Source organism: Chlamydotis macqueenii, chromosome Z (assembly GCF_036417535.1).
Source record: "Chlamydotis macqueenii isolate bChlMac1 chromosome Z, bChlMac1.mat, whole genome shotgun sequence".
NCBI lineage: Eukaryota > Metazoa > Chordata > Aves > Otidiformes > Otididae > Chlamydotis > Chlamydotis macqueenii.
In genome coordinates this window covers 28355932-28375204 of record NC_141593.1, presented here as the reverse complement: position 1 = coordinate 28375204, position 19273 = coordinate 28355932, and the positions used below count along the sequence as shown (strand labels likewise).

General features: G+C 35.7%; 1 protein-coding gene across 5 annotated transcripts in view; it reads left to right on the top strand.

Moving 5' to 3' along the window:
- The window catches only part of RFX3 (regulatory factor X3), a 126110-nt gene that overhangs the window by 74028 nt on the left and 32809 nt on the right, over positions 1-19273 (top strand). For all 5 annotated transcript variants that reach the window (XM_086769929.1, XM_086769927.1, XM_086769928.1 and 2 more), the window contains one exon: positions 10675-10933. In XM_086769929.1, the coding sequence (XP_086626055.1) occupies positions 10675-10933 (259 nt within the window). The remainder of the gene's footprint in view (positions 1-10674; positions 10934-19273) is intronic.

Here is a 19273-nt window from a genome sequence, read left to right as displayed (position 1 = left end):
TTGGCTCCAGTTCATACTGACTTTTAGCACGTCCTGTATACTTCATTGCAACCACTATACTCCATTGTTAGCTTCAAGAGAAGTCATTATTAACTAGGCTATTATTCAAGTTTCTCTTTTCATTTATTGCTTGCAAGTTCTTATGTGACCTCTTAGGACATGCACTTTTGGCAGTGTATGAGATGTGTACTACATGACTGCTAACAGTCCTTGGAAAAAACAGAACCAGATGTTACTGACTGCTTATATGAACCTTCAGGTTTCTATGATTTTATTGTGTTTCTATATCTGAATCCCCTTGTTAGTTTCTGCAAAATCAGTCAATGGTATATGAGATTCCTTAACACAATATGAAAACTCTCCTTAGCAGGTTGTCTTTCTCTTCTATAGAAGAAGAATTTACCCACGTTGTTGTGAACAACAACATTGTAAACAGCCAATTTGTTGTTCAATACTTTTAGGAACATTAACCTTTCTAAAGATTATGGTTTCATTCAAGGAGAGTGGGACCAATCTGTGTCTCTACTCAGAATTTTTGAAGACTGTATATTGTGAAACACATTTTTCCATATGCTTTTATACTCCAGATTAAGAATAGAAAAATGTCATTTATGTAAATTAAAGTTATTGAATATATGTGTAACATAAATATGCCATGTAATATGTAACATAAATATGCCATTTATTTGACAGGCGAAGGAGAATGAGGCTCTAGGTTGCTGATGGCTAGCTTCCTTCAGAGATTAAAGAATTGGTTTTCTATTTGCTGTTTTAATAGTTGCCTAAGTTATAGAATCATAGAATGGTTAGGGTTGGAAGGGACCTTCAAAGGTCATCTAGTCCAACCCCCCTGCAAGGAGCAGGGACATTCCTGACTAGGTCAGGTTGCTCAGAGCCTCATCCAGCCTGGCCTTGAACGTTTCCAGGGATGGGGCATCCACCACCTTTGTGGGCAACCTGTTCCAGTGTTCTATAACTCGCATTGTAAAAAAATTTTTCCTAATTTCTAATCTAAATCTACCCCCCTCTATTTTAAAACCATTACCTCTCGTCCTATCACAACAGGCCCTACTAAACAGCCTTTCCCCATCTTTCTTGTAGGCCCCCTTGAGGTACTGGAAGACCGCTATCAGGTCTCCCCGGAGCCTCCTCTTCTGCAGGCTGAACAGCCCCAACTCTCTCAGCCTGTCCTCATAAGAGAGGTGCTCCAGCCCTTTTATCATCTTCGTGGCCCTCCTTTGGACCTTCCCCAACTGGTCCATGTCCTTCTTGTGTTGGTGGCTCCAGACCTGGACACAGTACTCCAGGTGGGGTCTCACCAGGGCAGAGTAGAGGGGCAGAATCACCTCCCTGGACCTGCTGGCCACGCTTCTCTTGATGCAGCCCAGGATGCGGTTGGCCTTCTGGGCCGCAAGGGCGCATTGCCTGCTCATGTTAAGCTTCTCATCCACCAGCACTCCCAAGTCCTTCTCCTCAGGGCTGCTCTCAATCCATTCCCCGCCCAGCCTGTATTTGTGCCTGGGATTGCCATGACCCAGGTGCAGGACCTTGCACTTGGCCTGGTTGAACTTCATGAGGTTGGCACGGGCCCACCTCTCCAGGCTGTCAAGGTCCCTCTGGATGGCATTCTATGGTTTATTAAAAAAATACTAGTTTCTCTTCTTGTTTTGCCACTGCATTATCTTGTTCAGAGCTGTATCCATGTGGGAGTGACACCTTAGAATTTTTGAAAGTGAACAAAAAGCTTACAGTATCCCGAAACAAAGCTGACATAGACTGTCTCAGGTTCTGCTGTGACAGAAAAAACAGAGGCCAGCCTCTCTTGTGCTGCATTATTTTGGCAAGTGTTCAGATTTCAGTTCATATTTTTCTATTCTTCGTACTGAAATCTGTGAAAGATGAGCCTTATGGATCCTCGCAGATTCACAGAAGTGTGTTACAGCCAGTTTGTCCAGTTACTCCCACTCCAGAAATTTTCTGTTTCAATTTTAGGAAATAGGATTAGGTTTATAAATGATGCAATTGACTAGAGTAATCATTGGTTTGTCTTTGGGGTTGTCTTCCTATGATTTTATGTTTGATTTATTTTACGACCATGCTAAATCAAAGTCTTAATTCTAACTCAAAATCAGATATAGGATGCTTCCATAATTTATTAAGTGACAGTATTGTTCTAGCAATGGAATAATAAGTCTGCAACCCATAGTTAGGGTGAAGACATTAATTCAGAGTACCGGCATCTCTGGAATAAATGTTGCAGCATGTCTGATGAAAGAATTATTCTTTATTTCAAAATAAAGCACTTGCAAACTAGCATTGATTTAAATCCATATATGATAGCAACAAAGGATGCAGATAGAATATATGTGAGGAAAGAATTGTGTGATTATTTTGATTCTAAAGGTAAGAAGTTTGTCAGGTTTCACAGTCTTTGTCACACATAACTGTTTTATTCTTGTAACACAATTCTTCCCACATGTTTTATATCATGATTTGTCTACACTTAAAAGTTATTTGGTTTTATTATAATTGGAGGCATAATGATAATACAAGGGGTGTAACCTACAACTTGTTACCTACATTGTATAATATGAGAGTATTTGAATTATGTTATCTAGATTTGTGTCTAGTTAATAACAAATTTGCTTGTCAAGCATGTCACTCTGTCCTGAAACAAAAATGCATTGTTGTTGCGATGACATGTAAAGGCTTACCTGGCACTTCAGAATAGATAAAAAATATTATGGCTTCACCTGTATTAAGAAGTCCCCTGCACTAGACATGAACTTTCTTCTTACTTGAATTGTAATGTATTAAGCCAATGTAGCCATTTACCTAATAATTCTGGTGTGGCAAAGAGGGATTGCTGGGATTGTCCAAGAATTGCTATTGCTGTTGCATCCGAACCACATTCTTCAGCAATTTGTTGTACTGCAATTTAGATGTTTTATGTGGGCAAAACATACCTTGTATGCAAACCCAAGAATTTACTATTACTCTAATTGAAATCTTAGCTGTTAAGTGCAAGAACTATTATCAATACAGTTAAAGTTGTTATCTTCTTAGTACTTCCTAGTATCCATCCCTTTTTCTCTGGCACTGTGCTTACCCTTTTATTACTGCTCTGCATGCTAAGGTCAATGGCTTCTGTCTGAGAAAGAGTTATAGCAAGTTACGGCAACACAGGTGTTACACCTGCAGAAGTCTGATGGATGGTGGAGGGCTCTCTATTGACACTAGGTCCACTTGCAGCTATTTTTAATATGTTTTCTAGCATGGCCTACACCTTATTTTCTCTTCAGTTGTTTCTGTTTCTGTATTACATCTACATATGGTGCTGCATTTTTAATCTAGGGTCACGGATTGTTTATTCTACACAGAATAGCTATTTTATATTACTACCAGCTAGTTAAAGCTATGAATCAGCATTTTAACAATTGGCTTTAGAGCACACAATCTTAGAAAGCTAGGCTGAAATGGTAAGAGGTTAAGTAACATTTATCTGATTGTTTGACAATTAGTGTTACAGTTAAGCTAGAACAAAGCTTTAGGCTGGCACAGGCAAGTTTAGACAGAGGAAGCCTGACAAGCTCAAATCTTGAAGTCTTGCAGATTTAGTACAAACCCTATGACATGCTCCTAACAGTGGCAAAACCATATTTCTTGGGTGATAGGTCTGCAGTACTTCATCAGAACTTTTAGAGGTCTGTAACTAAGATTCCCTTGACTGTCTTACTAGTCCTGAGACTATAAGATTTCTCCTCATTTAGTTCATTCCCTTGTTTATAGGGTTTTCCTGCAGTTGAGCACTGTAAGTACTTCTATTGTGTTATTTCCATGTGATAAAAGGTCTTGGGTGAAGTGTTGAAGATCTCAGTTCTTTTTCATTGATAGTGAATGCCTATTAGTAACATACTTGAATGTGACAAATAAAAATTTGTTTATATGGAATAATGCAACCTATTTTAGGTAAATTTTATAAAGCTTTTTCTGGCTGATAGACTTTAAGTTTTCCATATAGAGAAAATGTTTATGCATATAACAGGTCAACTATTCAGTATTACAGAGGACATTACTTACTTTCAATTTTTGTTCTCTGGTTATAGGTGCATTAATTGCCCTTTCATAGTGTAGGTCTTGATCTTTGGTTTTAGCAGTTTCATTTGATAAAAGGGTATTGATTAAAGGAAATGATGACTTATCCGTTCTTCTATCTCTGTCTTTAGATCAATTGAGGAGGCTTTTGTGGAAGAAGGGATCTCTTATTAAAAAACCCTGAATCAGTATTCTGGTTACAGGAGTAGATTTCTTTGTGGGGAAGCAGGAGGTTGTATGAAGCAGGGTGAGAGATATGATTTAGACCTCTCCATTATCACTCGACTGCTGTATCATGTTCTGTTGTGTCAGTGTTAGGTTATATGGCACTTCCCCTTCTTCCAATTGCTTATGATACACCACCTCCAGAGACTGCAGCAATGTGTGTAATAGGCTGGGATACGGCCTTCTCCAATGTTAGACAAAGGACTCTGTTCTCTCTAGTTTCTGTGAAGCTCACTGTCAGCTTTAGGACTGCAGGATTTTACTAAAATCTTAAAGGAGTTTGAGTATATTGTTCTGGCATGAAAGACTTTCTTGGCTTTTATATATGGATGTTTTCTAACATATTGCAATACCATAGCATTATCATAAGCATTAGCTACTCTGCATATAAATAATAGTTTATCTTGAAATATTTATTTTCATCTAGTGTTTATCATATTTATATCCCAGGAAATAATACCGTAGTGAAATTAAGTACCATAAAGGGCTAACTTTCTGACAGTGAAAAAATTACATGCCTTACATGCCTGCCTGCTAAGCTATGTAGGTAATCCATACCAAAAGCCACAAGAGTAATTCTGAGGTTATTACTTGATAATTATTATGTTACTTGTTTGTTTGAATTAGAATTACAGAAAAATTTTTTAAAATTACAATGAATGGTTTTCTTGTTTGAATTAAGATGCTATTCTTATACAGCAACTGTGAAGGGATGCTGCTATTTTAAGTTACAGTATGAAAGCTATACATCTTCATGAAAGGAAAAAAATAGATTTATGTGCATTTTACCCAAGACTTGAATTTTCCCAGTTGCTGACTACACCTAGTGATGAGAATTCTCGTGCAAGACATGGAAGTTACTGGAATGTAATTTCAAGTTAAAACATAATTTAAAGCAAACACAAACTGCACTTGAGTTAACTTGTCTGGACTTATAACTTGATTTGAGATTTTTTATTTAATAACACTCTACATTTCTCAATTCCTCAGAAAGGAAATATGTTTGGGGTTTTTTTTTTACTAAGATACAGAGTGATTGAAAAATCTTTCAAATGGCAGACATTTCTAAGACTTGAATAAAACCAGCATTAGTCTGTAGGTGATGTTTTCTAGGCAAATAAAAGTATGGGAAAGGTAAGTCTGTCCCATCAACTACTTGCTCAAGGAAAACTTGGAGCCGTGATCAGCCTATGTACACTGCTGAGATATGATGGCATGGCAGGAACACTGATTTATAGTAGGCAATAGATTGGATTCCTGACATATAAATAGAACCAAATCACAGGTGCAGCTGGGAATAAAGGATTTCCCATGTGTGCATGTGCACACAGAAAACTAAGGGTGGGAAATAACACAGTTTACTCTTTCTTTGCCATTGTTTTAATTTGTCTCCTTTCTTCAAAGTGTCAGTGTCTTTGAAAAGAAAAAAAATGTCTGAAACTTAAGCTCAGTAACATTACGTTAGTGCCTGTAAAATAGCGCAAGACATTGTGCGTAATTTGTGGTAGTGCTGCGGCTTACCTAACTTAGCAATTAGTTCTTTTCTGTTTTCATTTGCCAAAAATTATAATTTTATTAATAACTCTATACCACAAGTCCATGTATTTTATTTCTAACATTGTATTTTTCAAATCATTATAAAATGTATGTAGGCAGTAAGGCATAATAGGTGATACCTTGAACTATTGTACCTTGCAACCTAGTCCAACTCATGCTGGTCTCTTTAATTTCCAGTATGGGATCTCAACATTGGACACATGTTCTGGGCTTAATCTAAATAGAATTCCCACAGTATCTGACTTTGTCTGACTTACTGTCAGGGTAAACATCATATGGTTTGCACAGTCTTCTGGAAACTAGGATTCTGCAGCCTAACTGCCTAGTCTTGAAACTTATTAGTAACTCTGATGAACTTTCTAATGACACATTCTAGGAAACACTTGATTTCACAGTGTTTTGAAAGGAGGAGCTCCTCTTGAAAAGAGTACAGAATCTCCTTTTGAGAGATTCTGTTGCCAACTTTGTATCAAGCCACAGTATGTCACTAAAGTGTTCTCATTAAGAGTCACAAGCCTTTAGTTAGACTGAGATTAGTCCCTAGATGACCTTTATATGGAGCTGTTGAAGAAAAGAAGAGTTAGGAGGGCTTTTATAACATTTACAATGGGAAAGAATTGACTATATGATATATGTCAGAATATTTGAGAAAGTATTGCATGTTTATGCTACAAGTGCTATGGAGAAGCAGAAGATAATTTCCTTATTTCAAGATATCCCTTGTGTGTGTCTAAAGGATATAATATAATATTGTCCTCTTTGCTACAGTTTTATGTTGAGGGGTCATGTTATCATATGCAATGACTTTAAAACCTTTGAGCCACTGCTTTGCAAAACATCATCTCATCCAGCTGCATTTTTAATTTCCAGATGAATTAGTTTGTATTTTGGTTAAGTTAAAAGCTGCTTTGCTAAGATGCAATTATTACTGTGTGTAATAATAATAGTTTTATCTCAGCTTTACTGCATTGATCTCTATTACGAAAGGTTTTCTTAATCATCTCCAATCGTCAGGTGTTCTAGAAGAACCTGCTGGTTGTTGAAACAAAGGAAAGGTTATGTTTATCTTGAAGTGTGACCCATTGTTATACCCCAATGATTGTTTGTGATCCATTGATATGGAGTACTGTTATAAGCAGATGTAGGTGTTCTGATACAATCAGTCTGCTTTTAAAGATTATACATAATGTATAGATCTAAACAAGGTAAAAGCAAACAAGCATTTCTTTTTCTCTTCCTCTTCCACAACTCAAGTCTGTGACTTAATTTTCTTATGAAATCTTGAGCGTTCTCTAGGCTTTGCATTACTTTAAAGAACTGCCTCTTCAGTTCCAATTCAGCAAGTGAGATTTGTTCACCTTTCATCTTTTGGACAGTCTTTTTCCTCTAGCCGTGTCTATTTTTACTGTCAGCAATGGCCTTGTCCTTTCATTCCTTTCCTTACTGATACCTGACACTGATACCAAGTTGTTTTTTTTTTTCTTTTGGGAGAAATTACAGTGGTCAGTCCCTTGATTTGCATGAACTGTTTCCCCTGAGCACCATCACTACATTTTCTTAAATTACCCTCTGCTGCATAGCACTGTTCACATTATTTAAGTTGTGGGATTCTGAGACAGATGCAACACCAGCTCTGCTAGCAGTTGTCTTGCTTATCAGAAAATAAACTATCACAATGGTATTACAAGGTTTCACAATGATAACTTAGCTTGATGAAACAGATTAATCAGGACTTGCACGGTACCTAAATACATACATAGGTTATTACAATGCAAAGATCAACTGATGTTAACTCTCCAAAAGAAATGTTAATATATTAACTGTCTGCTTGAGCATTAGACCCTGAAAGAACTATTTTGCTTTGTTTTCAGTAGACTGCAAGGCAGTTCTTTTATAATAACTTCAAGTTTCTTGCAGCTGATCTTGAGGCTTTTGAAATACAATAAAAAGGAAAATGTTTAAGTAGCTTAAGAAGGGATGAGAGCAAGGAAGTAGTATAAGCCTTATGAAACAGGTAGGATTTTAATACTAAAGTTTTGGAGTTTCTGAAAGTCTCTGAAAAGGAAGGGAGAAACTATTGTGGCCATAGTTAATACAATAAAAGTTCTGACTTCGGTTGTTCATAAGGTGCCATATGTTCTTCAGTTATTTAAAAGTAATGATTTTCTGAAGCAAAAGAAGGAATAATTATGTCTGAGTATTGTTTACTAATTAACTAATCTTGTGTAAGTCTTCATAATTAGAATAATAGAATCATAGAATCATTAGGATTGGAAGGGACCTTTAAAGGTCATCTAGTCCAACTCCCCTGCAAGGAGCAGGGACATCTTCCAGCAGATCAGGTTTCTCAGAGCCCTGTCCAACCTGGCCTTGAATGTTTCCAGGGATGGGGCATCCACCACCTCTCTGGTAAACCTCTTCCAGTGTTCTACCACCCTCATTGGAAAAAAAAATTTCCTAATATCTAATCTGAATCTACCTCCCTCTGTTTTGAAACCATTACCCCTACTCCTGTCACAACAGGCCCTACTGAACAGTCTCTCCCTATCTTTCCTGTAGACCTCCTTGAGGTACTGGAAGACCACTATAAGGTCTCCCTGGAGCCTCCTCTTCTCCAGGCTGAACAGCCCCAGCCCTCTCAGCCTGTCCTTACAGAAGAGGTGCTCCAGCCCTCTGATCATCTTCATGGCCCTCCTCTGGACCCTCTCCAACTGGTCCATGTCCTTCTTATGCTGGGGGCTTCAAAACTGGACACAGTACTCCAGGTGGGGTCTCACCAGGGCAGAGTAGAGGGGCAGAATCACCTCCCTCGACCTGCTGGCCACACTCCTCTTGATACAGCCCAGGATGCGGTTGGCCTTCTGGGCCACAAGCGCACATTTCCTGCTCATGTTGAGCTTCTTGTACACCATCACTCCCAAGTCCTTCTCCTCAGGGCTGCTCTCAATCCGTTCCCCGCCCAGCCTGTATTTGTGCCTGGGATTGCCATGACCCACATGCAGGAACTTGCACCTGGCCTGGTTGAACTTCCTGAGGTTCTTATGGGCCCACCTCTGCAGCCTGTCAAGGTCCCTCTGGATGGCATCTCTCCCTTCCAGCGTGTCGATGGCACCACACAGCTTGGTGTCATCGGCAAACTTGCTGAGGGTGCACTCTATCCCACTGTCCATGTTGCCAACAAAGATGTTGAACAGGCCCAGGCCCAATACAGACCCCTGAGGAATGACATTTTTATTAAATGCAATGATTAAAAAAACCGTAACAACAAACAGTAAAGTGCCATGACCTATTCTACATGTTGATAAAAACTACTCCTTGTCTAGATAAAGGGAAAAAAAAAGCTTGACTTCAAGTTTCTGGATAGATGTATTAATCACCAGCTTACTGCATAAAACACGGATGTTGCTTCCTCCTCTTGTGTTTTTGGACAAAAGTGTCTGAAATTTTTTGGTGGACTTGTTTACTTGCATGATTTTGTACTTTGTTTGACTATACTAAATGAATTGGAGACTTATGCAGAGATTGGGCTTCTCTCTGTTTTCTCTGAATCACAATACTTTTAAAATTATTTACTTGGACTGAGTGTATCTCAACATATGCAACTCCAACTTAATTGAGAACTTTGAATTTCAAAATTATGTTGCCTGTTGATTACAAGAAGTATTACAGATTTTTATGCTTAAATAAAAAAAAAATTAATGGTTGGGTAAACTAGCTGGTTTTTACCTTTTGACCTTTCTTTTATGATGCTTCCAAGATAACAAGCTTAGCAGTCACAATACAGGATAAAATTTCTAAATAGACTTTTACAAAATGAGGAATCTAGCCTTTGAAATATTGAAAGCTATTATTTAACAATTTTGAAATACATAGTTTTTAAGATCAAATTTAGTACATGGGAATAAATACATGTTCAAAAGCTATAAATTTATTATAACATATGAAGAGCAATGATCCAAGATAAGTGATTAAGAATGTGAAAGATATGATAGAAGGTTTCAGTAGATTAATAGTTTGTTAGAGTAAACTGGTAAATGAGGCATGAACGTTTCATAGTTGAAAGTGATTTTAAAAATGTTACTGTTGCATATATTTAACTTATTTCATCTTTGTGACCTTTTTACAAGTTATAGTTCTGTTTTGGTTTTATTTCTTAAATGCAATTTTTTATCATAACATGAATTTGTGTCCAATTTTGAATTCACCCTGTAAAAATAACTGCATTTCCCAAAATACCAGTGAACGCCAAATTTCAAATTTCAGCTGGCCAAGAGCTTTAATGAATTTTAAAACAATAGATAACATAGGACTTGAACACTGGACTCTCTTGGCTGACATTTGTATGAATCGTTTGCAATTTTGCAACATGCACAGTATGCACAATATATAATTTCTAAGATTCAAAATTTTATTGTTGGATTTAAAAAAGTTAAAACAGATGGAGCTTTATAAATTGCTTTGCAATTTAAAAATTGAATGCAACGTTAAAAATTGAATGAGCTCCTTCTGCCTGTCTCCTCAATTTTTGTCATACTTTCCTTCTCTCCTCCTTTTCTGGTAAGACTGACAAATTTTTCTCTAAAGTTTTGTGGATACTTGGTTTAACATTGTCACTGAATTAGTTATTTAGTGCTTTGACTTGGTTAAATGTTATTCTCTGATGAGGCAGAGATTGTTTGCCAATGTTATTTTATTTGCTTATAGCTATTATACATATATTTCTATAATTTTAATATTTCCCTCAGCTAAATGAACAATACAAATAATTTATTTTCCTTTTGTTTTCTTTTCTTGAAGACGATCAACAACTTACCCTTACACAGAAACCCAGATGTACAGCCAAAACACTGGGGGAAATTATTTTGATACTCAAGGAAGTTCTGCACAGGTGACAACAGTGGTCTCATCTCATAGCATGGTGGGCACTGGAGGTATTCAAATGGGTGTCACAGGAGGACAACTCATTAGCAGCTCAGGAGGCACCTATCTGATTGGCAATTCAATGGAAAATTCTGGTCATTCAGTGACTCATACAACGCGGGCCTCCCCAGCAACTGTAAGTATTTCAGTCTGATGCAAAATCTTTGAGACTAGTTTCTTACTCACTCAGATGTTCTTGCAGATTGACACGGTTTTTGTGACAGAGTGTATAGCAGTATTATGTGGTCAGAATAAATACTACATAGTACTTTATGTAAAATAAGTAATAAATATATATGTAAGTAAGATACGGGAGTAAGTATACTCTGAAAACTTGAACATGAAGGCAGACCTTTCTCTTGACAGCTTGCAAATATTTACATTTCATAGGTTAAATTTTTGCATTCAAGTAATATCAGTGAATGTTTTGGGAATGCTCACATAATAGTTTGTCAGAGCTGAATATTTGTCAAATTGGAAATAAACAAACTTCCTTTAACATTTTGTATTTTCTCTGAAAACATAAGAAAAACACAGTGTTGTTAAGTATAACTATGTTACATGTAAATATTAAATAATTTAAGTTACTGTAACTTCCCTGCATTTGTTTGATTTATTTCCTCAATATTAGTGTAGGTTTGATAGATTACTTCAAAATATTTCCAGTTGTTCAACATACTGAGGTACTACCTTTTAACACTGTATTCTTACTATGGTATGTCTCTAAAGTCTGTTCCAGATTAAAAGCTCATTGTGGAAGTGTCCTACAATGCTATGGGAAGATGCATTCTGTTACAACTGTGACAGATAGTATTGTGGACACATAAACATAAATGTTTCCACATTGTGGAAACATAAACACAGAACTTTCCCATAAGAGCTTACTCAGTGAGCCCTTATTTCAATTAGGAAAATGGATTTATACCTAGCCTAGCTTTGCTGCATAGCCCTAATGAATACTTTTGCCTAATTCTTCAGGGTATTCTGGTCTGGATACAGAGATCTGGAAGTAATGGGGAACAGAATTGTCAAACATAGAGTAGGAAGAGTTGAAAAATATAGTAAAGTAGATAAAAGCATCATTAAAAATACAGATTCATTGGTACTTGAAATGGCAATTAAATTAGGGGACTTTTTTTTAGGAACAAGTGTAATGAGTAAAAATCTAATATTCTCTTTGGAATTATCATGAATAATTGCAATAGCATTAGATAATTTAGATTATCGAATAAAAATCTCTTTACTTTGATTCTAAAGGTGGTTGGTATAGATAAATACAAAATTTTTATACAATGTAAAAAAAAAATTATTATTTCAACCAAAAACTGTGTAGTATTATTTTCTGAGAATAAAAATTGTAAAGAGTCTTAATTAGTGAATAGTATAAATACCAGTAACATAGTGGGATCTTTCAGCTATCAACAGAGAATTTTATATTTCAGTTACAAAACAACAAAGAGACTATATTAACATTTGCCTATATTTAACATGACTTTAATAGAAAAACAAAGTTTCTGAAAAGAGCAGCATTCCTCTTTCAGATTAATTTAATTAAAACCAAGACTTTAACTTGACTGTTTTCTTCTTGCTTTAAAGTACTCTCTGGTTTCAAAAATAGAGGGAGGTAGATTTAGATTAGATATTGGGAAAAAATTTTTTACAATGAGGGTTGTAGAACACTGGCACAGGTTGCCCAGGGAGGTGGTGGATGCCCCATCCCTGGAAACATTCAAAGCCAGGTTGCATGAGGCTATGAGCAACCTGATCTGGTTGGAGATGACCCTGCTCCTTGCAAGCGGGTTGGACTAGATGACCTTTGGAGGTCCCTTCCAACCCTAACCATTCTATGATTCTATGATTTTACTTATTTGGAAGATATTTAATGGAATTTTTGGTATGACTTTGTGATTGCCAAGCACAGGCAAAACAGATAGTTTTCTATAGGCATAGGTAAGGAATAGGTCTTCTAGACAGAATGACATTTGAAAAGTGATGTTTCTTTAAATACTTAAATGGCAATGATGTTCCTATGTTTTCTGAGTTGTTTTAAATTGTTCTATAGTTGAATACAAATATTGCTTCTTTTAGAGATCATAGTAGTTTTCTTCTTAATCATATAAGAAAAGGTGCATTTTTATGTTTTGCATATCATACTGTAAGTTTTGTTTTATTCACTGACAACAGAATTCAGTCAATGGAAATGCTTAACTGAATGTGAAATCAAGTGAGGCTTCAATGCTTCCAGTAAACACAAGTGAACAGTAGTAGAGTTACTTTGAAGTTGGATATCCTAGAATTATTTGAATGATAGCAAAAGCCCGTGATGTATTTTACAAATAAAAACTGTTTTGATTATTTTGCCAAAATTACAAGTATAACTTGCAAAAATTTAACAAAATCTAAGGTTCTTACCCGCAGCAACATCTTTCTTTTGCATTATGTGTCAATAAAATGGCAGTTTAGTTGCCCCAAGTAACTTCTGTACTGCTGTTATCTACTTGCCTTTAAGAATAGAAAAAAATACTGCTGCTTAAATTACATTTATTAAATTGCATTTTTAACACTAAAATAGTTGCTCTTTTTTAAGATGTTATTTTTTTATAGTATAATTCTGTAAGTTTGAGACATTAGAATATATTAGAATTACATTTGTTGCTAAGGAAGTGGCACATAACATGATTTTAGATTTTTATAATTTTAGGCTCTTGGTATGTATGGTCCAGCTGTAATATTCAAGAGTCATTTGAAATACAAAACGTTCAGCTTAAACTGTAATTTTAAAGCACCAAGTCTGTTTTAATATTACTAGATGGCATAATTAAACTATGCAAAATAGAGCAATGTAATGTTTTATTTGGATCGAACATTAGATAGGTAGAGCTTGTTTCACTTGTGGTCCTCATTTGAATTTTACTATCACAACTTGTTTCATTCTTGTATAGATAATTTCTTTGAGTCAACAACAAAATGACATGTATGTAGCCTGGTTTGCCAGTATAATACTCAGAAAATATTTCCAAATTTTGTATTAGTTTGGAGAATTTTCATATGAAGACAGAGGATATAGAAATTAGTAAAAATTTACTTACTAACACATGTGGTCATCACAAGTTCTCTTTAGTTTTGCCATAGAGATACTAGTTCTGTTTACTCTTTTCAACTGATAACTTGTTTTGTTTTGTTTTTATTCACCCTCACTGGTCAAAACATTACCTTCTGTAACAAGCAAATTAATTGTATTACTGATGTAATCTGTTTCTGATACAGCTAGCTTAAGTTAAAAGAAAGAAACAAACAAAACAGTTTCAGGTTAACTGTCAAATGTATAAAAGAAATCCATTTGATTGATTGTGTCTTAGATAAACTTAAAAATCTAATTTATTTTTGCCAGGTATGCTATTTGGTTTATACAGAATTCAATAAAAGAGACTCAGAGACTTTTTACTTTAAGACTGTCTTCACTTTATTTTCTTTATGGTTTAATGTAATTCTGAATTCTGCTTTGGCTTTAATTAAGAGCTAGTATTTTGTTCGTAACATTTCATTCATTTTAATTTCTGTCAAACATTCATACAAGAAAGCTGTGCTGCTTAAGCTGTAACAGGCAATAGCAGTGTTTTTATAGCCAAAATATTAAGAATTGTGCATTATCAAAACTATTCCAACATATATACAGTAGTGGTTTATGTTAATAAGCATGAAGAAAATTTGTTACATATTCTTTACTCATTTCATTTCCATTGATTTTGTTGCTTCTTCCCATTATATCCATTGCTGGCCTATTAAACTACTTCTCTACCTACTAAAAAGGATTTTTTCTTCACAAAACCAGAAAGGCATTCAGGTTATAAAACCTTCTATATAAGACATTAAGTAGATAAACAGCTTTCAAAGCTGACCATTTTCATGTGAATATATGTGGACTGGTGCAAGAATAAATTGTGATTGCATTGAACAAGAAGTGATTTACCCTAGCTTGATGTCTGTTTGAAATTAATTTGCATGTTGAAACCGGTATGGGAGAGTCCTTTGTTTTATTGGCAGCTATCATGAAAGAAGGGGCAGCTATATTTAAGAGACTACCTAGAAAATTGGATAGCCATGTTAATAATGAAATCTAAATCACCTTCCAGTTTGTTTTTCCATATGTAAATGTCTAAGGACTGTTCTTGGGATAAAACAGGATGATCTAGTCAACACATTTCATAACATCACAAGGTTAAAAAATTCATATAGTTCCTAGTGATAAATGTGTTGTTATGCTTGTCAGCCAGTGAATGTCTCCCATCTATTAGTCAGATTTTCTAACAAGCTTTATGACTGATCTGCAGTTACAGTTGTCATTCACCAGTCATTACCAACCATAGGAGGTCTCCACTCATGCTGTTGCAGAAATTTTTCATATTTCAGTGCAAATCTAAATATGCATGAAAATAATAGCAAAATTAATATGGATATAATGTATTGCTACAAATTATTATTTCTAGTAGTAAGCACAGCGTGCAAAGTTTGCTCTTAACTTTGAAAGAAGGATGGTACCTACCCAAAATGTGTTGTAATTAGTGGAGGGAGAGCAACAACAAGAAGAAATAAGAAGGCCCAGTGTAAATATATCCTGATAATACAGTTTTTGTGGAAGTAGTATAATTATTTTAACACCAAAAAGTAACAAATATTTGAATGATCCATTAAAAGTGGAAGGGTTCACATTTTGAAAATAGTTTGAGATGAGATTTTATTTATTAATCTTCTTCTTGGTAGAAGAACATTTTCCTCCTCCATTCTCCAACTTTTCTGGTAATTTTTATTGGGCTGGATCCATCTTAGCATAAAACAAACAAGAGACTGTGCCGTTTTCACAAGATGAGGAATGTGGGAAAAAGAGAGAATGACCCTACTAAGGTCAGCCACATCTACCCTGTCTTCATTCTGGCTTCATCTGCCTATGCTTCTTGTTTTTCTTCTGATACAGTCTTGCTTCAGCTTTCAGTCATTGACTTTTGCTGTGTTTTCTATATAAAAAGCTCTGTAGAACCTCACAGGTTGTTTTGAGTTTTGTCAACTGAATATTTACTCTGGTATTTGTGTATCAAAAATAGAGATGTAGTGGTGTTGGAAACCCAGTTTATTCCAATGTAGCATTCCAATTACCGATTAAAAATATTGTAAGAAACATAATTTTTTTTTTATCGTAAGATATTAAAATAGGTATCTTTGAATCCCTGAGAAGAATTTCTGTTAATTCCTTTTATTGGGAAATGCATGAGCTGCATGCAAGATGACTTGCCACTGATTTTCTTATAATAGTCTGATTATCAATGGCATGGAGGCATCACTTTTCTAAAGGACTCGATTTTTTTTTGTTTCTAATTCAATACATTTTTGTTCTAAAATCGCCACTCTACCTCTCTCTAAGGCTGTCTTGCCATAAACATTTTCAAATTTGATTTTAATAAATAATCTGAACTTTCCTTTTAGTTTCTCAATTCTTATTTTCTGGTGTGAGTAACAGATGTGTTTCCATGTGTTTTTCACTTATAGGTAGAATCTTATAATCAATTTTACAAGATATTTATTTTTTGTTTGTTTTCCTTTAAGCATTTGTACCAAATATAGGAAAAACAGCTACAACAAAAAAAAAGTTTAGAATCTGTTTGAAGATGTATGTAATAGAGATGAGGTATAAAAATAACTGTATGATCCAAGTGAGAGATGGTGAATTGGTCAGTTTGACCACGTTTCAGAACTTCCAGCAAGGAAGATAAACACAGGCAGCAATGTTTCATTTGAAAATTTGGGAAGCAGACAGTAATCTGACCTAAATTCCAAACATTTTTTTTTTTCAGCCTAAGACTGTTAGGTGTGCTTTTCCCCCATAAGTTGACTCTATATATTCTTTTGAAATCACTAGAGAACATATTATATTCCTTAGTCAGCATGCATGCTTATGTACATGTAGACTACCAGAGGTGTGCATTTGTAGCAGGTATTTTGACCAATATCTGTTATGTATACTAAACTTAGATGTTATATTTACAAATCGATCACTTTTAGGAAAATAAAGCTTATTTAAGTTTTTAAGGTTTACCAGCATTCTTTTGAAGTCAACATATGTAAAATACCATGCTTATTTTACATCTTTTTGTGTTCTCTTTCTTTATGTTTACATTTATTTCATTTCAACAGACTTTAAAAAGTATCTTTCTTTCTGTTTTCATAGTACTGTTTCATTCTCGAGCAAAATTTCATAGAAGCTATTTACAGCTGCTGCTACAGTTTTGTCTATTCTGAGGAATGCAAATCTTTCAAATGTAATTCTTCTAGCTGTAGATGCTAGACCTGAGTTCTTGTAGTGTGGTCAATACTATCTCATTTTCAAGCTTGTTTTTCCTGGGAAGGCTTATCTGCCTAACACAACCCTCTGACGTTAAGTTTCAGAAAGCAGTACGGCATACATGAATAATACTCTGTCCTGAAACAGAATTGAAAGCCACTGTAAGTAATACGTGTTTGTGGCATCCTAGAAGAGGGACAGTGTCACATTTTCAAATGGCCTGAATCCATTTATCCTGTAGCTTCGTGTTCGTTTATGTTGGTATACACCTTATTTAGGTAAGCACAGTTGTCACAAGTACCAGGATATAGCTAGCTATACCAAATTAATCTTTCTTGTACACATATGATGGATTAATAATTCATTCATAATGGAGCGTGTGATAAAAGCCTCTTTAGAATTTCACTTCCTTTAAAGCCTAAAAGGGCAAACCTTTGGAAGTGGATAAAAGTCATTGTGAATGGGAGGAGTCTGTGGAGATAGAGACAGGAGCGATCTTTTTTGAACATAGTGCAAGAATGTATTGAATTTGAAGATACCACCTGAAGCTGCCTGCTTTTCTGCTGCTAAGGGGTGGTTTACAGATTCCAACAGAGAAAAAAAAAAAAAATTGTGGGATATCCAGATTAATCGCAGACCCTCAGGGCTTAAACTTTTCTTTTCTTTGCATCCTGACCTCCTCGGAACAACTTAGTATAAATAATTTGTGTTAATTAGTTGAATCGTTAATTAGTTGAATCATGAAAAAGTACTATTTATTTATTCTTCCTAAGAGGAAGGGAGTCTTTTTCGGAGTGGGTTTGGGATAGGTATTTGCTGTGTCTGTGCTATACACATCTGAGACTATTATGCATAATTTGTTTATCTAGTAACATGTTAATGAACACTAAGACATAAACTAGCAAGAACAGTTAAAAACTTCTAAATCAGTAGCTCACATGAAGACCGAACATTGTAGGATTCCGGATGTGTATACTGGAATCATACTGAGAAATTTTTTAACCCAGGAAAATACCTGTAATCGTTAACGACTGTGTCAGAGTATAAGGCAGTACTTTAGTTGGCAAACAAAGTAAATTGAAGGAGAAGTCTACAATCATAGTTTTCATGGCGATCATGCTGTAGTTTAGTGTCCACCCATGTTTATGTTACTATACAAACTGTAATTCCTACTAGTAGTTAACATTTAACATGGTTTAGTTGGAGTTGTAATGGGAGTGATAGAGCACATCTCAGTTATCAGTCACAACATTTTAATAAATAATGTTTTTACTCTTGTTAAGAATAAGAGACATCTCTAACAGACCACATATCCAAATAAATCCAAGTGTAATTCTTGTTGTCATGTAGCGTTTCAGATGTATATGTAGTTATTTGTGCATGGAATCCCTAACTGCTTTGCGTTGCTAAAAATGGAAGGCTATCAGCCTTCCTTTTGTACTTATGCAGAATATAATTTTAAATGTTAAAATTATTTTCATATTCTTTCCACAAAATATAATAAAAAACACTGCATTACCTGTGTAACTAATCTGTGTATGTGCTTAAATGCTATTTTGAATAGAGATTAAATTATCTTCAGTTTTTGTAGAACCTAAATAAAGTCCCTGACCAAAACTTAGAACTTCAAAGCTTGAAGGAACAGATCCTTCACATAAACAGCTTTTTACCCAGGTAGCTCTTATTCCCTATACACATGATACTCTATGTCACATAGAGACAGGGAGAAGAGATCAGCACCTCCCTCTCCACTTCTACTCCTCAGGAAGCTGTAGAGAGCAATGAGATCACCCCTCCACCTCCTTTTCTCCAAACTAGACAAACCCAGAGTCCTCAGCCGCTCCTCACAGGAGACGCCTTCTAGCCCTTTCACCAGCTTTGTTGTCCTCCTCTGGACGCATTCAAGGACCTTCACATCCTTCTTCAACTGTGGGGCCCAGAACTGCACGCAGTACTTGAGGTGCAGCCGCAGCAACGCTGAATACAGCGGGACAGTCACCCCTTTTGACCAGCTGGCTCTGCTGTGTTTGATGCACCCAGGGTGCAGTTTGCCCTCTTGGCTGCCAGGGCTCGCTGCTGACTCCTATTGAGCTCCCTGTCAACCAGCACCCCCAGATCCTTTCTGCAAGACTGCTCTCCAGC